The 17,891-nt window shown below is 36.1% G+C and overlaps 1 protein-coding gene across 3 annotated transcripts in view; it reads right to left on the reverse strand.

The window, feature by feature from the left end:
- Positions 1–17,891, reverse strand: part of Hdx (highly divergent homeobox) — a 111,469-nt gene that overhangs the window by 70,325 nt on the left and 23,253 nt on the right. For all 3 annotated transcript variants that reach the window (XM_051142412.1, XM_051142411.1, XM_051142410.1), the window contains one exon: positions 8,281–9,390. In XM_051142412.1, coding sequence (XP_050998369.1) covers positions 8,281–9,363 — 1,083 coding nt within the window. In that variant the 5' untranslated portion in view covers positions 9,364–9,390. The remainder of the gene's footprint in view (positions 1–8,280; positions 9,391–17,891) is intronic.

Below are 17,891 nucleotides of genomic sequence, written 5' to 3' on the forward strand. Positions count from 1 at the left end.
AAGAAGAAATAATGTCCTTCTGCATATATAATTTTTCCCCATTCTTCGCCCTACCAAGTCTTTATCCGGGCTTTGAGAAGTAGATTAGTTTTACAAATTACTTTTTTAATATTATCATTTTGGGATAAGTAATTGATGTTTTAGGTATACAAATCTTTTTATCCATTAAGTTGAAGTTTTTATTAAGTTTTTTCATTAAAAAATTAGAAAATTTTATGTTTAGGAAAGTTATGAGCCCACCAAAATTATTACACTTGACAAGCAAGATGCTAATTTGAATTTATTTGTATATGATTTTAGTAGTTAATTTTTATGAGCTACAAAAATAAAGATAAAAAAACTTGAAATTAGAAAAGTTCTGGGATATAACATTTAAAATACTTCTAATTTTATTTCTAATTCTTGAGATACTGGCTAGAGAATAATGCAAACTTATAAGTAAAATCATATAAATTTTTATCTGGAAATATTTTTTCTGATTCAAAAGCACTGGGAAGTGTCTAATTACAAATTTAAAATTAAACCCTCCATAACATTTTAATAACTAAGTTTGGTAACAAAAATTTTGAGAAAATATAAATGTTCATTACTAATTTCAGAAAATGTACCTACCAAATGTTAGCAATAAGTCTTCAATATCTTCTTATAACTGAAATGAAGTAATTTTATAACATGGATATTATCATATCAGAGCTCTAGGCAGCAATAGAAAAGCCATTGTTGTTAGTAAACTACTATTTTTGGAGGGCTATATTAGTTTGTTTGTTTGTTTGTTTGTTTGTTTTTTACCATATCTCTCCTTCATACACAGTTCTTTGTTGAAACCAAATACAGGAGTTTTGTTTTGTGTTAAACACCATAGCTGTTTGCTGCACTAACTTTATATACTCAAATGTAGTAACTCTGTAATTTGAAAACAAGCCACAGATTGAAGTTAGCAACAATAAGAACTAGGAAGCTCTGCCAAGACAATATTAAATAAACAACTAATTTCATGGAGGTAAGAGCACATAACCAGAAGTTGGGAGTCTGAGGCAAGAGGATTACAAGACTAAGACAAGCCTAGATAGGCAGTTTAAAGCCAGCAGACTATATGTTGGGTCCCTATGTCAAAACAAACATGCAAAAATGAAAAGCAAATAGTGAATGACTAAAACAGCATTGTGGCAGCTATAAAAGCCCTGGAAAAACCTATAGCAGCTAAGCAAGCAAATGCCCAAGAAAATGTCATGATGAAAGTACTTGTAAAGTGTATGGCATTTTTATTGATCATTTTTAGAACTAATTTTAGTGTGACACTACATGACTTGAAGGCAGTTTTGGCCCAATCCCTAGTTTCTTCTGTGAACAAGAAGTACACTTAATGTGATTGAACTTTTTTCATTACTGTAATGTGTCTGGAGCTGTCTGAGGGACTGGTCTCTTCATTTATGAACTGGATGTTCAGATATCCAAAAGTGGTACAGGTGAGCTCTCAGGCTAGAAGAAATGGTGGGAAACTGTGGGCAATGGTTATGAAAATCTTACGGAGAATGCTGATCAACAAAAAGGTAGATTTTGGACTAGAACAGAATAACTAAAAGCTCCTCACAAAGTAAGAGTAAGACTCGGACAAATTAAAATATTATAACAAAGCTTTTAACTCAGAGGAATTGGTAAATATGCACAAGGGCTCAGTGAAAAGCTAAGAAAGGACTAAAAGACCTGAAACTTTATGCTAGGCTGACCAGTGAATGTCTCCATAAAGCCAAAATGCTAAAACTGGTAAATTTATTTCCTCCTCATACTATCAATGTTAAAAAAAATAGTATATGCAAAGAAACAAGACACTATTATCTATTCAGAGCAAGAAAATAAATCTAATAAATATTCTAAGAGAAGCTTCATACAATGGGTTCATTAGAAAAAAAAGCTTTAGGAATTTGTTTTTAGATTGTATTCAGGCTTTATGATAACCACAAAGCAAAAAACAATAACAAAACTTTCTGGTAGATATACAAAAAAGGAATAAAAGCATATTATAAAAAACATTTAAAATTACAAATGAAGGCATCAAGACAGGAAGAAAGAAGGAACTGCAAAAATATCAAACTAGTAAGTCCTTTCCTGTCAACAATTACTTTAAGCATAAATGAATTTTATTCTGTAGTGATACTATAGAGTGGCTAAATGAAGAAAACAAAAACAAGATTCAATAATCCTTTATCCACACTTTACTTATATTGGATTCAAGGACATCAATAGTCCTGCAATTAAGGGTATGGAAAATATCTTTGTACAAGTAATAAATAAAAGAGAACCAGGGTATTTACATTTAATTAGTTTACATTTAAGATAGGGCTTAATTTTGTAGCTCAGGTTGGCCTGTGACGTTTGAAAGCCCTTAAACACATAGTAAATATTATGATGATGATGATGATGATGATGATGATGATGATGATGAAATGTTGGCATACACCTATAATCACAACACACAAGAGGCAGAGGCAAAGGAATAATATATTTGAGGCCAGTCTTGTCTACATAGACAGACCGTTCAGGCCAGCCAGAGCTATGCATCAAGCCCTTGTGATAAACAAACAATCAGACAAAAAAAAAAAAAAAAAAAGAAATGGAGACGTGTAAAGTGAAGAAGATATTAATAGTAAAGAACAAACAGAAAAATGAATTGACTTTCAGAAAGAAATAACTACTAATAGATACCCAAATTCCTCTTTGTTAGGGACAGATGTTAGAAAGAGTACTTCCAGTGCTACACCATTTCTTTTTAACTTCTCTTCCCCAACCCTTACAGTTTGTCTTTGTTTTGAGACAGACTCACAAATGTAGCCCAGGCTGGCCTACTAAATTAGGATGGCCAGGAGCTTGTTGTGATTCCTGGTATATATATATACCGCTACAACCAGCCATTACTTTCCATTTTGAATTATAAAACTATAAATAGAGTTAGGAGAAAATGTGTTAAATTGGCAACATCGTAGAAGCATATATCCTTCAGTATTGTGGTTGAACAGGTAAGAGTGTCTAAGGCAGTAGCAAGGAAACATAGCAATGATATGCACCCTCTTACTCAAATTCTCAAAAGCACATATATATATTAGGGATAATACCTTAAGGAAGCTTCTGAGGAAGCGAGATCCAAGATCTCAGCAAGCAGCATGGACCTTGTTTAGAAGCACCAGTAAACGATTCAGGGAATTGCATGGAATCTTTTTTTTTTTTATTTTTTTTGTTAATTTATTCTTGTTACATCTCAATGGTTATCCCATCCCTTGTATCCTCCCATTCTTCCCTCCCTCCCATTTTCCCCTTACTCCCCTCCCCTATGACTCTTCCTGAGGGGGATTTCCTCCCCCTGTATATGCTCATAGGCTATCAAGTCTCTTCTTGGTAACCTGCTATCCTTCCTTTGAGTGCCACCAGGTCTCCCCCTCCAGGGGACATGGTCAAATACGAGGCACCAGAGTACGTGTGAAAGTCATACCCCACTCTCCACTCAACTGTGGAGAATGTTCTGCCCATTGGCTAGATCTGGGTAGGGGTAAAGTTTACCGCCTTTATTGTCCATGGCTGGTGCCTGAGTTTGAGCGGGACCCCTGGGCCCAAATCTGCCTATCATAATGTTCTGCTTGTAGGTTTCTAGGACCCTCTGGGTCCTTCTACTTTGCTATTCTCCCATGCTTCTCTCATCTAGAGTCCCAATAGGATGTCCTCCCCTCTGTCCCAGTTTCCTAGTAAGTGAAGGCTTTCGTGGGACATGCCCCTTGGGCTAGTATGCAGATATAAGTGAGGATATACCATTTGAGTCCTTCTGCTTCTGGGTTAACTCACTCATTATGACCATTTCTAGCTCAGTCCATAACCAGAAACACCAAGCTCCCCACCTCACTACACTGGGAGTACTCCACAGTTCGAAATGACCAAAATACAGAATACCTGCGTACCTCTGCACACGAGAGGAGCGTGGATATTCTTGGACCAGAGCGACAGGAGCAGCAGCTGAGGTTGGGAGTTGGGAACCCTTTAGCAGAGGCAAGTGGCACGGTGATTGGTGTGAACTGCTGAGGGAGAGGGGACTCAGTGCAAAAACTGGGCCCGCGACCCGAGCTCAGCTCAGCGCTTGGCTCATGCCCTGAGACCCAAACAGGACTCAGCTCGCAGTTCAGCCCCTGACTCTAGCTGAGCTCAGTGCCTGGTTTGGTTATTTGAGAAAATCAACAAGATGAACAAACTGTTAGCCAAAATAACTAAAAGGCAGAGAGAGACAGTATCCAAATCAACAAAATCAGAAATGAAAAGGGAGACATAACAACAGACACTGAAGAAATACAAAGAATCATAAGATGCTACTTCGAAGGCATATATGCCACAAAATTTGAAAATCTAAGGGAAATGGACGATTTTCTTGATCAATTCCACTTGTGAAAATTGAATTAAGAGCAGATAAACAAGCTAAATAATCCCATTTTTCCTATAGAAATAGAAGCAATCATTGATAGTCTCCCAACCAAGAAAAGCCCAAGGCCAGGTGGTTTCAGTGCAGAATTCTACAAGACCTTCAAGGATGGGCTAATACCGATACTATTCAAGCTACTCCAAAAGATAGAAATGGATGGAACATTACCAAATTCATTCTATGAGGCCATAGTCACATTGATAGCTAAACCCCACAAAGACTCAATAAAGAAAGAGAATTTCAGACCAATTTCTCTTATGAACATTGATGCAAAAATACTCACTAAAATAATTGCAAAACAAATACAAGAACACATCAAAGATATCATTAATCATGACCAAGTAGGCTTCATTCCCGGCATGCAGGGATGGTTTAATATATGGAAATCCATCAATGGAATCCACCATATAAACAAACTGAAAATAAGAAAAACACATGATCATCTCTTTAGATGCAGAGAAAGCATTTGATAAAATCCAACACCCATTCATGTTTAAAGTTTTGGAGAGATCAGGGATACAAGGCACATACCTTAACGTAATAAAGGCTATATACAGCAAGCCAATAGCCAAAATCAAGTTAAATGGTGAGATACTCAAGGAAATTCCTCTAAAATAGGGAACAAGTAAAGGCTGCCCACTCTCTCTATATCCCTTCAATATAGTACTGGAAGTTCTAGCCAGAGCAATAAGACAACAAAAGGAGATCAAGGGTATCCAAATGGGAAAGGAGGAAGTCAAATTATCCCTATTTGCAGATGATATGATAGTGTACATAAGTGACTTCCAAAATTCCACCAGAGAACTCCCACAGCTGATAAACAACTTCAGCAAATTGGCTGGATAGAAAATTAACTCAAAAAAGTCTGTAGCCTTCCTATATATAAATGACAATCATGCAGAGGAAGAAATTAGGAAAACTACACCCTTCACATTAGCCACAAGCAATGTAAAATATTTACGAGTTACTCTAACCAAGCAAGTGAAGGACTTGTTTGAAAAAAAAAATTCAAAACTCTGTAAAAAAAGATTGAAGATGACATCAGAAGATGGAATGATCGTCCTTGCTTGTGGATTGGGAGACTTAACATAGTAAAAATGGCCATCTTACCAAAAGCAATTTACATATTCAATGCAATCCCGATCAAAATACCTATACAATTTTTTAAAGACATTGAAAGTTTAATTCTCAACTTCATATGGAAAAACAAAAAACCAAGAATAGCTAAAACAATCTTGTACAATAAAAGATCTTCCGGAGGAATCTCCATCCTAATCTCAAGCTGTACTATAAAGCAACAGTAATTAAAACAGCATGGTACTGGCACAGCAATAGGCTGGTTGATCAGTGGAATCAAATCGAGGCCCAGATGTGAATCCACACACATATGGTCACTTGATTTTTGACAAAGAAGCCAAATTTATTCAATGGAAAAGGGAGAGCATCTTCAACAAATGGTCCTGGTGTAACTGGCTGTCTATGTGTAAAAAAATGCAATTGGACCCATACTTGTCACCATGCACAAAACTCAAGTCCAAGTGGATCAAAGACCTCAACATAAAACCGGTGACACTAAATCAGTTAGAAGAAAAAGTGGGGAAGAGCCTGGAACACATTGGCACAGGAGATAACTTCCTGAACAGAACACCAACAGCCAAGGCCTTAATGTCAACAATTAATAAATGGAACCTCATGAGGCTGAGAAGCTTCTGTAAGGCAGGAGACACTGTCAACAGAACAAAGCGACAGCCTACAGACTGGGAAAAGATCTTCACCAACACTACATCTGACAAAGGGCTAATATCCAAAATATATAAAGAACTCAAGAAATTAAACACCACTAAACCAAATAACCTAATTGAGAAATGGGGCTCAGAACTAAACAGAGAATTCTCAACAGAGGAATATCGAACGCCTGAGAAACACTTAAAGAAATGCTCAACCTCCTTAGTCATCAGGGAAATGCAAATCAAAACAACTCTGAGATTCCATCTTATACCCATCAGAATGGCTAAGATCAAAAATTCAAGAGACACTACATGCTGGCGAGAATGTGGGAAGAGAGGAACACTCCTTCATTGCTGGTGGGAATGCAAACTAGTACAGCCACTTTGGAAATTTATTTGTCACTATCTCAGAAAACAAAGAATAAGGCTTTCTGAAGATCCAACTATTCCACTCATTGCGATATACCCAGAAGATGCTCCAGCACATAAAAACATTTGCTCAACCATGTTCATAGCAGCATATTCATAATATCCAGAACCTGGAAACAGCCTAAGTGCCACTCAGTAGAAGAATGGATAAAGAAACTGTGGTACATTTACACTATGGAATACTACTCAGCTATTAAAAACAAGGAATTCCTGAAATTTGTGGACAAATGGATTGAACTAGAAAAGATAATGAGTGAGTTAACCCAGAAGCAGAAAGAGTCAAATGGTATATACTCACTTATATCTGGACACTAGCCTAATGGGCATGTCCCATGAAAATCTTCATTACCAGGAAAGTGGGATAGAGGGGAGGACATCCTATTGGGACTCTAGGTGAGAGAAGCATGGGAGAATGGGGAAATAGAAGAACCCAGATGGCCTAGAAACCTACAAGTAGAACATTATGACAGGATCTGGGCCCAGGGGTCCTGCTCAAACTATGGCACTATTCAAGGACAATACATGCAGTAAACTTCGAACCCCTATCCAGATCTAGCCAATGGACAGGACGTTCTTCACAATTGAGTGGAGAGTGGGGTCTGACTTTCACACGAACTTTGGTGTCCCATATTTGACCACGTCCCCTGGATGGGAAGGCCTGGTGACACTCAGAGGAAGGATAGCAGGCGACCAAGAAGAGACTTGATACCCTATGAGCATAGACAGGGGGAGGAGGTCCCCTTCAATCACAGTCACAATGTAAAGGAGTAAGGGGAAAATGGGAGGAGGATGGAATGGGAGGATACAAGGATGGGATAACAATTGGGATGTAATATGAATAAATTAATAAAATATATTTTAAAATGAAAGCTTCTGAGATAGTTAAGAGTATTTGAAACATATCTAAGCAACTGAATATGTAAAGCAGTAAGGAAATAGTCCTGTTTGGTTCCCAGTTCTAATGTTTACTAAAAATCTTACTCTGGAATATATCTTTTCCTGGTATGTGCCATATGAAAGATTATTTGATTAATGCTGAACTTAACATTTAATCAGGCATCTACTTTCAAACAAATAAAAAACAACTGTAAGCTCTAAGTTCTTAGCTAGTATCATCTAAAGGGCTGACTGACTTGCCTACCTATACACCCAAGGAGGGCAATTGGGTACATAGGCAATTTAATCTCAATTTAGATGTGGGAAATGTTATGCTTCCTATAAAGGTACTATTTCTTGAACAAAAATGTTTTTTCATGTCAATGGTAAGGTGCTATTAAATGTCTATATTCCTTTAATCAAAAAAAAAGACCTCGTCATTTTTTTCTTTCTTTTTTATTTTTTATTTTTTATTTTTATTTTGGCTGTCTTGCACTCACTTTGTAGACCAGGCTGGTCTCGAACTCACAGCGATCTGCCTGCCTCTGCCTCCTGAGTGCTAAGATTAAGGTGTGTGCCACCACGCCTGGCTTGACCTCTTCACTTTTAAGTGTAATAAAGAAAATACAACTTTCTTCAAGGTGTTTACTGCCATCCACCATTTTCAAATAAAAGTACCAAATTACTTCAAAATATGAGTTGTGGCCTAGGCTGTAATCTAACTGTACACAAACATCGTTTTTAAAACAAGCATGCCACTAAGAATCTTTACAAAATAAATTTATACCTTACCTGGTAATTGTTTTGGTTTTGTGATAACCTCAATTGGTTTGATGATACAAAATGTGGTGAAAAATTACTCCGTGATGGATTAGTATTACTGTACATAGTACTAGATGCTGTGTGTAATGAGGTCCGTGGTGTTACATGGTAGTCTCTATTTTGATACAGTACATTGTCTGACAAATCTCTAATATTCACCATTTGTGAATTTGGCAGGTTTCTTCCTGGTCCAGGCAAAGTTGTACTTTGGTTCTCAGCTCGAAGGGAATTGCCACTTTCATAAAACCTTGAGTAGCTTGTTATCTGTGCTCCCATTGATGCCAGTTCTTCTTCTCTGGCATATTCATCCTCTGCATCTCCAGTCTCCATTGCAATGGACAAATAATTTCCTTCTGCTGAGCCAGGCTTCTGTGTGGTATTTCCTCCCAGAATTCTCTGAGGGTAATCACTGACTGCCAATGAAAACACCTCACGAATTTCCAAGTTCTGTGTTCTACAGTAAGGGTCTCTTAGGGTTGGCTTTTGAGCACATAAGTTATGTGATGCCAGACTTGCATGTTCAGCTTTATATGACCTTTGAATCGCAGCTGGTTCAATTTTGCAAGGTCGGTGGCACCCAGATGGCTTTTGAGGTACTGTCATTTCAGAAGCTTGCAGAGGAGAGCTTCCATAGCTTTTCTTCGTGGAATTGTACACTGAGTTTCTAGCATTTAATACGCTTGTCTGTCTTGACAAAATAATTGTCTTTTCCCCTAGGAGCACAGAAGCATTTTTACAGTGTGCTACATGTCTTTGAACAGGAGTGTGCAATTGAAACTCAGTGTCATTTTTACTGGCTGGTTTCTGAATAGGAATTTTATGTGCTTCGGTAATCTGTGTATTTGTATGCTTTGCTGTCCCTTGCTTACTTGATGAGCTTGCTGGACTATATATACCAGTTACAATGACATCATTACTAGCAGAAGTCCAAGAAGATTGCTGGCTTGAAGGCCGGGCAATATTAACCACATTTCTGATTGTAATATCTGGAGCTGCCAATGAAGTACCAGAAGCAGTTCCTGCTGTTCCTGATTCAGAGTTCTTACTACTCATTTTTCTCCGCTTATTGCCAACCCACGTCTGAAAGGATAAAGAAAAAAATGGCAATATGAAAAAAGTAAACAAATTTGGAAAAAATTTCTAAGTGATAAATTGTATTCTTCTTATCGAAACAAAGCCTACACATGAACAAAAATAATCCAGTAAAAGTCAAATTAACCAGTGTAAGAGCAAACATGATTAAGGACTCAATAAATACTTGAGAACACTAGTAAGAGCCTATTATTACTCCTCTCTGCCATAGATCCATCAATTAATATGTAGTAAGAACTGCCAAAAATGCTTAAGAATTTTAACATTGTTTTTGTCCTTTGCCCCAATAAATAATTTTCTAGGAACATCTCTTAAAATGTATTTATATTTTGACTAGTTATAACTCTCTGCTTTTACCCCTGCCCACAGCAAAACAAAACAAAACAAAACAACAACAAAACAACCAAAACTTCCTCTAACCAAACGTGATAGGAGCACAAATCTGAGTATAAAAATAGCTATAGGGACAGAAATATGATGAAGACATAGTGTCCATTTTGAAAATAATAGCAGTAGCTTCCCACTAGGGCTGATGACCTTGCCAACTATCGGGTTTTGACAAGGTTGACAGTGCCAGTAGTGGATTCCTTCCTGTAGAACAGGTCTCAAATTTGATCAGAGTGGTTGGTTACCCAATATACTTGAGTCCCCCTTACTCCCCAACCTATAAGAAAATAATAATAGCTATGGGGAAGGCTTACCAGGTTTCAACAATCCCTGAGGATCTATAAGCAGTTAATAGCTTCTGGGGTAAAGAAAATACATTTTTTTCTTTAATGGCTTAGCTTCTAGTAACAAACCCATGCTCCTGTATTTCCTTACCTAGGACCCTGAAAACAGCCCTAATGAAATTTACAATCATCAGAATCAGATATAAAAAGAGAGACAGAGTAGCTGGATTTGGTGGCTCATGCCTTTAATCTCAGTACTTGGGAGGAAGAGACAGGCGAATCTGTGAATTCAGGGCCAGTCTGGTCTACAAAGTGAGTCCAGGACAGCCAAGGATACAAAGAGAAACCCTCTTTCAGAAAAAATAAAATAGATAGATAGATAGAGATACACACACAGGAAGAAATTGAAAAGGGGCATGAAAGTAGAAATGTGACTTGGAGGAAAAAGGAAGGGCATCATATGAAATGGGAGGTGAATCTGATCAAAATATATACATTGTGAAAATGCCACAGTGCAATTCAATATTATATAATATATGCTAATAACTATTAAAATGTAGGCACAGATGTAGACAAAGTTTATAGTTAACCATATTCATTATACATTTATTTACAATATCAAAAAAATGAAAGCACACTAAGGGTCAGCTCTTTAACTCATTAGAAAATGCTCACTGTATTATTAATCAAATATGTATGCATAATCATCAGGCTAAGTGACTTCTATTGTAGGGATACATGTGGTTAATTTCATACTACTATTTATATCATTTTCAGAAATACTGATTATTATACACCTTATCTTGCATACATTTTTGTTGTCATGCAATACTAGAAGAGAAATAACGAAAATCTCTATTCTCTAGCTGCCCTCTAACAAACAAAAATTTTGTATTCCTCAAAACTCCACTTTGACTCTTCTGTAGTTTTTACTAATCTAAGAATTGATCTTTTAAAAAGTACATATTTTGATTGGATTTCTGATAATGCATTGTTTTGATATCATGCATTACATATGCTTATTTTTTTGTTATTAAACCATTTTTATTTTGAAATTATTTGTTTTCTTATGTACTTCCTGAATAGTTTACTGATATTAGAATTTTTATTGTTACAAATTTTATGTCCAGTTTGGATTAAAAACTATTAATTTTTATGAGGGTTTTTAATATTAATAAAAGAAATTTTTTTCTTTTTACCGTAACGTTCTTTTTATTTTCCTCTAGTAATATTTCCATTCTCATTTTAATTTAAAATTATTCAAGATCGGGCCGAGAGACACTGTTTTATAACATAGGTGGAGATGCAATTTGTTCTGCTGACTATTTCTTCTGCCTTACAGAATCTTCTCAGCCTCATGAGATTAAAACCACACATCTATAGGTATTCGATTTTTGACAAAGAAGTGAAGTCCATACAACAGAGAAAAGATAGCATCTTCAACAAATGGTGCTGGTCTAACTGGATGGCTACATGTAGAAAAATGGAAATAGCCCCATATTTATCACCATGCACAAAAGTAAAGTACACATGGATTACAGACCTCAACTAAAATCAGACACCCTAAATATCTTAGAAGAAAAGGGTGGGAAGTGCCTTGTACTTGGCACAGGAGACAACTTCCTGAACAGAACACCAACAACCCAGGCTCTAAGGTCAACGATTAACATATGCTTATTTTTTATACTAGGATATTCACCTTTTAAAACTGATTTTCAAAGACAATTTTCTATAAAGATAGTAACTTGGTTACACAACGCCATTGTTTTGGTTTGTCGTTATTTTATGGTAGTCATTTACCTTTTTTTCACTTTTTTCTATTTAAAAAGTTTTGTATAATGAATATGCACTACTTTAAGAACAGAAAAAACTTTTGAATAAAAGTAATACAATAGGTTGGCATTTAAGATTTAATTATAAAATACATTTTTTTCTGTATAAATAATTTATTATAATTGCCTTCCTATAATTTCTCTGAATCATGGTTCTTCTTAAAATACACAATAAAAATATTGCACTCCATAATGTGATTACGCAACTTTATATTCAAAGTATATATCATATGATAAACTACTAAAACACTATAATCTCTTAAGAATTAAACAAAATAAACGAGTAAATTAAAATCTTAAATAAACTAATCTCACATATAAATCATGTAAGGTTGATTTCTGGAAATTTTTAACGATGTACTTTCGAAAACCTCATAAATTATCCAATTTCCAGTGTTTACAGAATGCAGAGAAACAACAATAATGTTGCTGTAATACTGTATGTATGTACTAGATTCTACAATGACTATTTTTATATATTAGCTATTTCAGTAGGTGCTACTTTTTAAATTATATACATGAAGAACTGAGGCCCCAAAATAATAACATTAGAGAAAATAACTTGCCAGCAAGTAACAATGATTCAGTGAATTCTGCTTGATTTCAAATGTATTCTTCCTCCATTGCCTCATATAAAGTGCCTAGTACTTGCTGAACCAGTTATCCATTGACCATCTTACTTTCAAGATTACATTTTCAATACAGAAAGTATTCTAGAAACTGTGATGTTCCCTGTTGCTTCAGATGATATAGTGGGAATTTTAGAATTACTTTGATTTCTTTGAACAAGAGAAGAAAGATCTACAAGCAGGATCTGAAATGTGTGTAAGTATAAATATTCACAAGAGAAGGAAAAATATTTTTGGGTAAACATAATTTCCCAAAAGTAAATTTCACAAATACAAATATTAAAATCTTTCCAGTTTTTCAATGTAAGATGCATAAGATGATGTACTCTAACATTGTATACATATATGCCACTAAACTTAAAAAAATATTAAGGAAAACCATGGCAAATTGGTAAAATTTGAATCCAGAAACTATTATACCTAGAGAACATCTCTGGACCATATGTCTTACTTATATAATTCTACTGTCTACATATATAGCTGTATATTATAAATAATAGTATATATATTATGTACACATCAAAAGTAAAATATCATGTACATCTAAAATTCAGCTATCTAGTAACCCAGAAACCTCATTTATCTGGAACACAATCAACACTGAATTCACAAGATCAATTGATGTAGCTCATCAATACAGTGATCACAAACCTTGTCCACTTTCTCTGATTTTACACATATTTTGAACAGGAACAGTATCATACTTTCCCACAAATTAAAAGCATCAGAAAAGTAGAATCAAAACAAGGAATTCCCGAAATTTGTGGATAAATGGATTGAGCTAGAAATGATCATAATGAGTGAGTTAACCCAGAAGCAGAAAGACTCAAATGGTATATACTCACTTATATCTGCATACTAGCCCAAGGGGCATGTCCCACGAAAGCCTTCACTTACCAGGAAACTGGGACAGAGGGGAGGGCATCCTATTGGGACTCTAGACGAGAGAAGCATGGGAGAATAGCAAAGTAGAAGGATCCAGAGGGTCCTAGAAATCTACAAGTAGAACAATATGATAGGCAGATTTGGGCCCAGGGGTCCCGCTCAAACTAAGGCACCAGCCAAGGACAATACAGGAGGTAAACTTTAAACCCCTACCCAGATCTAGCCAATGGCCAGAACATTCTCCACAGTTGAGTGGAGAGTGGGATGTGACTTTCTCACGTACTCTGGTGCCTCACATTTGACCATGTCCCCTGGAGGGGGAGACCTGGTGGCACTCAGAGGAAGGACAGCAGGTAACCAAGAAGAGACTTGATGCCCTATGAGAATATATAGGGGGAGATAATCCCCCTCAGGAACAGTCATAGGGGAGGGGAATAATGGGAAAAAGGGGGAGCGGAGGAATGGGAGGATACAAGGGATGGGATAAACATTGAGATGTAACAAGAATAAATTAATAAAAAAAAGAAAAAAAAGTAGAATCAATAATAGAGGTTCTTGTGATCAGGCTCCCTGATAATACTTAAAATCAAGCACTTAAACATTGCTCATTAAAAAAAAGGGGAAAGGAAGTAGGCTCAGTCTCCTAGCAACTACTCAGGGTATGAATATGTGTATGGACAAGGAAATGGAGGTAGTCAAGTCAAGAGGTCCCACTCCCTAGACTCCATTTGATATTCATTTCTTTTTCCTGCAAAGCCATTTAACGGCAATGGGAGTTTTATATTTGTATTTATTTTTATTCATTTACAGATCAGTAAAGTGATTTAGGATTCTGGGTATTGTGAGAGGTAGCAAAGTAAGTGGGAAGGAAAAGAGTAAAAGCAGACTGGAAGGAAAAGAACATGGGGCTGAAAAATTAACTTTGATTTAAGGAATAGAGTCTAAGGGAGGTATGGTAGTCTTGATAATTGCTTTTGGGTCGATGGAAGAGCGGAAGGTGTGGATGGCACTTTTAAATAACTACAATTCTGAATAGAGCTGACATAGACTTATTGGCCCAGATTCCCAGATTGTGCTTCAAAAACTAGAATTCAGTGGCAACATAATTTCTGGAGGTTTGGATATCCTGACAGAGAAATGTCCAAATTTAACCTACCTCAATTTAAGTAGTAACGAAAGTCAGAACCACAATATAGGAACTTGTCTTTGTATAACTGGGAGATCATAAAGTATTTTTGAACTGCTACAGCAACCACACACTTAGATGGATTTTCATCAGGATGAATCAGACTCAGAAGAGAAGAGAATTCTAAGAATGGAAATGAAGGAGGAAGAATAAGAGGATAACAATGAAACAGGCTCAGATTCAGAAGAAGAAAAATGAATCTCATATCAAAGAAAAAATAAAATCAAGATAAATATGATGGTAACTATGCTAAAGATGAAAAAGAAGGTCCTTGGGAAGAGGAAAGGAGATACAGAGGATTTATGATTCTAAAATTAGTTTTGCTAGTATCCTTGGGTATGCAAAACAGTGTGATCCATTTTGTTTCTTCATGTATAATAGACACATTTTAGGAATAATACTGTGTAGCAAGCCATTCATTAACTCCCATTGTGAAATTCTCACAGTGCTTTAAGAAGATAAATTTTTGGCTCCATAGTATTTTATGCAACAAGTTAACAATATCTTACACCGTATTATTAGGATAAAGAAACAGCATCTTAGTCCAAGTTAAAGGCTGAATCATCGATCAATATTAATAAAGATGTTCAGCTCAAATTTTTCACTTATTTTCCCAAATGATTATTTTACCAGTCCTGTGTTATATTTCTGAGTAGAACCTTTAATTATCCTTCTTATAAATTTAGAGCATTAACAAATACAAGATTTAAGTGGAATATAGTAGGCATCTGGAAGACTAGTTGAAAGCAAATCAGTATTAAAGTTTATATTTACTTTCAATACATTGTTATTAAAATAAAAATCTGAGGTATGTGCATATGCTTGCTTATATGGCTACTAAATAAAATATGATGAGCAGGTAAGAATATTTCACTTGTCATGTTGACTCCATCCATGTTCAAAGCAAACACTTTTAAAATATTGTGCATTTGATTTTTCTGTTCATTTCCATACTTGTAAATTTGCATTATGCAGTATCTAGGGCACAGGCTAGCCTATGTAGCCAAGGACAATATTGAAGTTGTGATTGTGATTGCCCACACCTTAACCTCCTTCCAGTTGTTTACCACACCACCCAATCTATGTGTTACTGAGGACAGAACCCAGGGTTTCTTAGATGCTAGGCAAGTAGTATACCAACCAAGCTATGTTTCCAGCCCTATTTTTTAAGGTATCATTATACTAATTGCACTTATCTGAGATACATTTCAATTATGTACTATAGTACTACCATTGTTTGTTAGTTTGTTTTTAGTTTAGATGTATGATTTCTTTTTCTTTTGAGATAGGGTACCCAGGCTGTCCTTGAACTTACTATATGTTACCGGATGAGCACAAAATTCTAAATACCCTGTTTTCGCCTTCCAAGGGCTCAGATCACAGGTGTGCATAACCATGCCTTGTTATTTTAATTGGTGCTTTAAAATTAAAACTATAAGCAGAGACAGTAAAAATGTTTCAGAATTGACTCAAATACAATACTTGGAATAAACTTTTGTGGGAGGATTATAATCTCAAAAGAAAAAAAATGACCTAATATTAGCAATAAAGTTTCTATTTTAGTCATGAAGAACTTTCATTGTACACTTGATGCGTATGCTTTTCGAAACAGGGTCTCATGCAGGTCAGGATGGCCTCGACATGCTATGTCCCTGTAATACGAACTTCATTCACCTGTTTCAGTTGTTGTCTTGGAGGATTACTGTCTCTATATGCTATCTAGGCCTAGTCCTGGAAGCTTCCAGCCTTCGTACAATCTAACCTAGGCCTAGAACATTTTCAGCATCTGAGACTTAGTGCTTAAAAAACTCACTTATTCTTTCTAATGTCTGGGCTGCCTGGTTCAACACAGCTATTCTGGCTCAAACTCCTCTCCCAGCTGACTTACTCAATATGGCTTCTCTCTTGGCCCAGAATTGCTCTGCTTGGCCTTAAACTAACTCCAGCAATCTGCTCTAATCTTCTGGCTCATTCTCATTCTCTGGCTCATTCCATCTTCACCTGAATTCTCTTTCTGCAACCTGTCTCTCTATTACAGCAATACTGCCTCTCTTCTCTCTCTCTCTCTCTCTCTCTCTCTCTCTCTCTCTCTCTCTCTCTCTCTCTCTCTCTCTCTCTCTCTCTCTCTGCACTGACCGTTACGTATCTTCCCTTTCCTCTCTCTTCTTGTGAGAATTCGGCATATCCTATTATATCAAATCTTCTGTGATTTATCACTTTTTCTGCCACTCAACTAAACATTACTTTCAAACATCGGTGCTTCCTTTTGCAAACTAAGTTTTCCTTCATTGTTTGGGATTAAATGTTTGTGCCACCACTCCTAGTGGCTTTTCTTTACTTGATGCTTGCTCTATACCAGGCTGGCCTTGAACTCAGACCTGGTTGCCTCTGTCTCCTGGATTAAATGCCTGTTTGTATTTGAACCAGATCACACAGATATAGGTCTTCAGATGTGATCTCTTGCCAGAACAACCATGTTATAAATTAAAATTCCTCTACATGTACCCAAAGGTGACATTTGATTTCCTGATTCTCCCCCAACTTTTTCTTCCAAGTGCCAGGATTACAGGTGTGCCCCCAACCACACCTGATTTTAGAGTGCTTATGTTAAGAATTATAGGCAATTGGGCAAACCTGCAAACAGGAGAGGTGGTCTTCCTCAGGCAAGACCACACAAATTGGTTGCGCAGTGACAAATAGTGAGTTCTGAAAATACATACAATTATGCAGACTGAGGAGGATATATTCAGGAATATATATGTATATACATAAATATATGCATGCAATAACAATTAGCAAAAAAGGAGGCCATGAATCTGAGGAAGAATGGGACATAGGGATTGGAGGGAAGAAGAAGAAGGGAGAAAAATCTAAAACAAGAGTGGTAAAATAAATTTTAATGTTACATCACTTCTGATTGATTAACATTAGTTATTCCAGGCTGATGTCTAGGCTCATTTGGATGGAGTAACTCTTAGATTTTTCTTCATCTACATAATCTCCATGTTCTAAATGTTTCTCTTTTGGACCAATAAAGAAAAAATATGCATCACTGTCTCTTTTCTTGAAATTGGTAAACTTAGACCATAATAAAGAATTAATTTTGTCAAAAGGGGGGGGAGGGGAGAAATGTGATTAAATTACTATATATTAACTTTTAAAAAATCATCTTACCAGTATAAACAAATCCACAGTTCCTTGGTTTATAAACATTTAGAATATCCAAAACCCTTAAAAACTGTTTGTTTCATAGTGGGTATTTTGTGCAGATTTTGTATTTTGTAGA

The sequence above is a fragment of the Acomys russatus genome, chromosome X (assembly GCF_903995435.1).
Source record: "Acomys russatus chromosome X, mAcoRus1.1, whole genome shotgun sequence".
Classification (NCBI taxonomy): domain Eukaryota; kingdom Metazoa; phylum Chordata; class Mammalia; order Rodentia; family Muridae; genus Acomys; species Acomys russatus.